We start from the raw sequence: 5,919 nt of genomic DNA, 5'->3' as shown, positions 1-5,919 counted from the left end.
CTTATAATATCGATAATTATCGTTAACATAAAAAAAATAACGATAATATCGATGTCCAGCATCTATCGATATTATCGATAAGTATCGATAAGTTTCCCATCACTAGCTAAAACCTCAAAGAGAGCACAAGTGTTTTCCATACGCTAATAATAAAGATTCCGTTCAATAGTTTACCGCGTGTTTGTTAGTTCTCTATTCTGATCTCAATCTGAATTCCCATACGCGGTTTGTTCCACTCGTTGTAACTCTGCTTTGTACATTCCGTCAAGAGTGAGGTCGAAAACTCCAAGTGAACCGTCAAATCGAGGCTCCAAGTGTGCAAAGTAAACAAACTCATGCGTGTTACTTTTCGTACAGAATGTGTGTTGCGATCAGTTTTAATTCTGTGAATCACGTGCAATTATGGTTCCAACGAAAAATGTGTTCGTCATGCTCATGTTATGAGTGATGCATTGGAAATTATTATAATTGTATGAACAAGCACTGAAACTCAGTAATATATCCATACAAAGTTTCGAAATTTCATTACATTTTCTAGTGCGTATGAAAAGTCATGCGAAAATAAATGTGGTTGCCAGAATTGTTTGAAATAAAATATTAGCAAAGGGTTGCCATATTTACTGCTTTTCTCTGTGCGTAGCTCTTTATAACACAGTCTCTACCCTTGACCACCTGGGAGTTTTTGGGGGAATTTTCCCAGTTCTGATGTTCAAATCCAGAAGTCGCACGGTCGTGTTTAGTTTTGCGTTAAATCACCCTCTTCACACCAGCGCCAGCTGTATATCGTACAAAAGTTTTACTCACTAGCTCATCGAAAATGCACAAACAAGTTGACCTTTTGGCAACGTTGCGTCAAATCGCGTCGCAAACGCAAGTTGCAGTACATGTTTCTCTTTCTTTGTGGTTGGTTTTCGAGTTGTTTGCTTTAAGAAAAACGGACAAAATCCCGTGAATTTAGTCACCTATCCAACAGAAAAAGTTGTACGTTTTGGCCCGTTCTTTGCTGGTAAAAAATCAAGTTCCCAACGTGTGATTTGGTACTGCAAGTCAGCTGAAAGCTGAATTCCAAGTAGCAATCATGGCAAAAATGGCGTTTCAACACCAGGCGGGTACCGCAATGGAGTGCCTAAGCGTAAGTACCCTTCTGAAAAAGCATTCTCAATGTTGCCAAGGGTGCATGTGATGCGGATTGCTGTTGCTTGAATTTTGCAACAGGTTAAAGCCGTGACGGTCGTGACAGTCAATTTCCATAGGTTATAATCTGTTGTCGGATATCATCTTCGGCGAATGGTTTGGCCAACTTTCGATTGTGTTGGACTGCATAAAAGTTAGAAGTATATGCCTGTATAATTAATTCTGTTGTTTATGCACTTGGTTGGATACACGATGCATTCGATCAGTTTGAAATTAGTGTTGAATTCTAAAACAATTAGAATTCTTAGAAATTTCAAACTGTAGATCATTAAATATTTACTTATATATTGCAGATTCCTATAACATTGCACAAAGAAAAAGACGTAGATGAGGAAGGGCGCGAGGTTCTCAAATGTGGGTTCAAAATCGGTGGCGGAATCGACCAGGACTTCAAGAAGAGTCCTCAAGGATATACGGATTATGTGAGAATTTGTTTGCTTGGCAAGTTCAATATTGTTAGTGTTTACTTCTTCTTTTAATCAAAGGGGATCTATGTAACCGAAGTTCACGAAGGCAGTCCGGCGGCGAAGTCAGGGCTGCGAATGCATGACAAAATTCTACAGTGCAATGGGTATGATTTCACTATGGTCACACATAAGAAAGCAGTGAGCTACATTAGAAAAAATCCTGTACTCAACTTGTTGGTTGCACGGAAAGGAGTTACCTCTACATAAATTTGTTGGTTGGTTAGGAAGGAAAACCGTGATGTGTTACTGTAAGTATTTTAGACAGTGGAAAGAAGTTGGTTCACTAGGGAAATCATCTTCGCCAACGCTACGTTTCGCAATTCAGTTGAATTTCCCAAACGATTCATAAATCTGTGTCACCCGATGGCACATTCTAGTGGCAGTGATATAGTTAAGGGTTAATACAGTGCTGCCAAATTCCATCCATATATTGTCGTCTGGTTGGACTTTAACGTTGTTTATAGTACGTAGTATTATCTTCAGTTACAATGTATTGAGCGACATAACATTAAACATTCGCAACGAAAAGCAGTGGTTTAAGTAGGAATCATTCATAAAGAAGCAATCAAAGCGGAACACTTGCTGTTTTCTATTTTGTTGCATTGGTACTAGTAGAATTACGTGACATTACATTAAGTTTTATACAGGTAATAGATATAGTGTGTGCATATATTACACAAACCTATTTTTTAACAAAAATAAATTATGCCAAAGGAATGATATCCAGTTCTATAACATGAAAATTTGAGAAATCATTTTGACATTAAAAACATATGCTTCTATCACGAAAGCAGAAGGAAGTATTAACGCAATCGCTTTTATGTTAGGCAAAGTCAGGGGAATGGCAACATGATATCTCTTTCTATGTTGAATGAGTGAAGAGTCTTCCCGACTAAAGTGAAAAGTATATGGAAGTTTTGCTGGACGCCTGCCTCGGGGCTTTATTTTTAAATAAAGCCCCGATATGTTGGCTACTGTCAAACGTGTAGAGTTTAGATAGGGCTTCCATCCCCTTGGGCAGAGTCTATGTGTATATAGAATCGCGCAAAAAAAAAATCTATCGTTTCGGCAACACAGGTTTTGTGCTGTTTGTTGCCAGTTCTGTTTTTCACCATGCATAATCGAATATCATTTTTTGATATTCTTCACAAGGTACACAGTTTTGAAAGATTACACCGGTGATGTTTTGTTAAATTTAACTGACCAGTGAGGCGAATGCCAAATTAGGCAAAGCCTCTATAAAACAAAACAAAACAAAAAACTGACCAGTGTACAGGGGTGACATTGCGCATTTCGTTTCGAGCAACTCGAACAAAACTAAATGATCGCTGGGGGGCGTTATGTTTCGTTTTTCATGTTTTTTTTTCGACTTTGCGCGTTAGATGAGCCGCAGGAAAAATGACTATGACAGCTCATTTTAAGCTTAAAGCATAACTGGCAGTTTGTGACCTACTCGAAAGTAGCGAAAATCGTTCGAATCGAGCTGCGCAATGCCACTCCAGGTTTAATGTTGGATTAAAATGTGTAGTTGAAACTTCGGAAAAACAAATATTCTTTATCACGCTTAATTACAACACTTTTCATCCACTCCTAACATTATCACTTTGTTTATTTACGTTGCTCGATTGGTACCCTCGTTTGACACTGATTTGGTTCCTTTGGTTTCATCTTTGCGCGACTCTATATTATAAACATAGACTCTGATGTTAGTAGAGTTTTTAGTAACATCAGCAGTCTTGGCATACTCATCGTGTGTAACAAAGAGACTCATATAATTTGCACAGAACACCGAAGCATGTTGAAAAAACGGATGAGTTGATTATTTTTTTCGCACGCTGGAAGCAAATGCACATTGTGTAAAGAAAGCAAAATACGCAACATCAGAAAGCTTGTATTGTGAAGAGTAAGCGCATAAAGCTCCCGCAAAGAGACTTTCTCGATTGCAACTGATAAAATATAGATAGCGCACATTTATTGCTCATTGATAAGGGCACTATGATGAAAATTCTAGCTAGTTGAAAACTTTTGTAGCTGTTTTCTTAATAAAGTATTCTGTAGCGTTTACGTAGGGCTCTGCGCTATGCTCACTGTGTTATGCTCACAGAGTTTTTTGTTATTATCACGGTGTAGGTCTATGATAAATTTAGCCCAGACACAGTTAATTTATTGAACAGCACGCAGCTTTGGCTCGGCTACTCAAATGTGTAGTTATATTTCACGCCCCATACGCGCAAAGGCACCGCTCAATAAGGTTGTGCATTTTTTTCTGCTCATCGCAATGCCTACTAAAAAACCTAAATTAATCCACCTAGCGGTCAGACTCAGCCTTTCTCATTCAAACTTATTATTTGTAAAAATAAATTCACATGAATGCTTAAATCCAATAAAGGTATATTCACTCTTTGGGTTCTAAAATATTGATGTTGTAATTGAAGTATTTTTTTTTTAAAGGTGGCGGGGAAATCTGCAAACAGACACCTGAGAAGAGAACTCAGGGTGTGGGGATGAGACTAGGGGAGAGATGCTGGGGTAGTTACACTCGCCCAGACACCTACTGATCCCTGTCCCGACCCACTAAAACCCCTCCAGTCTCCAGCCCTGGTCTTCCCGGAACGACGGTTAAGTATTACGTCGGGGAGTGGCTTTTGTGCGTGATGCATCCTCTTTACTCTTATAACCTCCTAGCTAACTACCTGGAGACTGGTAATTAGCTACCACTGGCGTGTTGGTGGTTGACCCGCCACACACGTTGCAGCTCCAGAACAATCTGAGAGGCGGCCGCACAGACCGCGTTCCAGATGTCCGGGTCGTCGCATATCCTCCGGACTAGATTGTCCGGAGTAGTGCCAGGCCCGCTCACAGCCATCATGTTGCTCCTCGCTCTTGCGAAACGGGGGCATACGAAGAAGACATGCTCAGCAGTCTCCTCCTCCTCCACGCACTCGGGACACATGGGGGACACCGCGTGTCCGAACCTGTGCAGATATTGCCTGAAACAACCATGGCCTGACAGGATTTGTGTCAGGTGGAAGTTCACTTCACCATGTCGTCTCCCGACCCAGCCGGATATCTCCGGTATGAGTCGGTGCGTCCATCTGCCCTTTGTGGAGTTGGACCATTCCCGCTACCAGCGGAGCATCGAGAATGACCTTCTGGTACCTCGTATGCCCCTTGTGTCACGTTGGTCGAAACACTCTCTGTCCTCCTTGATGGCGATGCTGATAGGCATCATGCCGGACAAGACACAGATTGCATCGTATGACACCGTACGCTGAGCTATTGGACATCATACGAGATAGTGCTGCAATAGCCGATGAGGCCCTCTTACAGGCATAGTCGACGTGACTCCCGAACGTGAGCTTGTCGTCCACCATAACCCCCAAGAGCTTCAGGGATCGCTTCGAGGTGATGGTGCAGTCTCCGACTCTGACCACCGCCTGTTGCTCCGATTTACGGTTGTTCACAACCGTGACCTCCGTCTTATGATGCGCGAGCTCCAGTTTCCTGGAGCGCATCCAGTCCTCGACCTTGCGTATACAGTGCGCGGCCGTCAACTCGACCTCCTCGATGGACTCGCCGTAAACCTCCAGCGTTATGTCGTCTGCAAAGCCGACGATCACAACCCCTACAGGGGTAATTGAAGTATGAAATATGAAATTTGACGTAATGTTAGTGCTTAAGAAATAGCGAAATAAAAGAAATGACTCTGAATTTCGAACAATTTCATCGTTCAAATAGTACGATACCACATTTAAATCATGTTGAGGCTATATATATCGATCAAAGCAGGTATAGCTTTGAATAGTCTTTGAATTTCATTTCTTTCCAAAACTTTTGAACCACATATCAAATTGTTATGAAGTTTGATATTTGTAAGTTTGAGAGATGACTCGTTTGTATGACACTAGTTATGTTCAAATAAGTCGTGTAATACTTGAGATAATAGACTTTCGTTGTTTTAACAATTTAATACATAACGATTGCTTAAGTTCGATTATAATCAAATGAAAAGGGAATGTATAGGGAAGCCAAACTTTTAAACCACGTGTTCAATCATAATTCATCAGGTAACCCTTATCTAGCCCGCTCATCTGATATCAATATTGTTCAAATCGGTTGTGTAGTTTCTAAGATAATGAAGTTTCGTGATTTTCACATTTCGATACATTACAAATGAAGTTACAGTCCGATTACAGCAAAATTCAATAGGGTGTTATGAGGCAGCTAGACCTTTCATTTGACACTAATTTTGTGGAAA

The 5,919-nt window shown here is 40.8% G+C and overlaps 1 protein-coding gene across 1 annotated transcript; it reads left to right on the top strand.

Moving 5' to 3' along the window:
* Positions 1-838: 838 nt before the first annotated feature.
* On the top strand, positions 839-2,378 carry LOC129722878 (tax1-binding protein 3 homolog). Its single transcript, XM_055676688.1, has 3 exons — positions 839-1,132; positions 1,488-1,616; positions 1,680-2,378. Exons 1-3 carry the CDS (start codon positions 1,079-1,081, stop codon positions 1,866-1,868), a joined length of 372 nt encoding a protein of 123 aa, XP_055532663.1. The 5' UTR covers positions 839-1,078; the 3' UTR covers positions 1,869-2,378.
* The last annotated feature ends 3,541 nt before the right edge of the window (positions 2,379-5,919 follow it).

Source organism: Wyeomyia smithii, chromosome 2 (genome assembly GCF_029784165.1).
Source record: "Wyeomyia smithii strain HCP4-BCI-WySm-NY-G18 chromosome 2, ASM2978416v1, whole genome shotgun sequence".
NCBI classification, from domain to species: Eukaryota; Metazoa; Arthropoda; class Insecta; order Diptera; family Culicidae; genus Wyeomyia; species Wyeomyia smithii.
Note: the sequence above shows the minus strand (reverse complement) of the source record. Positions and strands in the feature narration are given on the sequence as shown.

Bases quoted from the DNA above. Each gene is read 5' to 3' on its own strand.
- LOC129722878 (XM_055676688.1), top strand. From the start codon at position 1,079: ATGGCAAAAATGGCGTTTCAACACCAGGCGGGTACCGCAATGGAGTGC. The intron at 1,133-1,487 runs GTAAGTACCCTT...TATATATTGCAG, and splicing joins CCGCAATGGAGTGCCTAAGC to ATTCCTATAACATTGCACAA. The intron at 1,617-1,679 runs GTGAGAATTTGT...TTTTAATCAAAG, and splicing joins CTCAAGGATATACGGATTAT to GGGATCTATGTAACCGAAGT.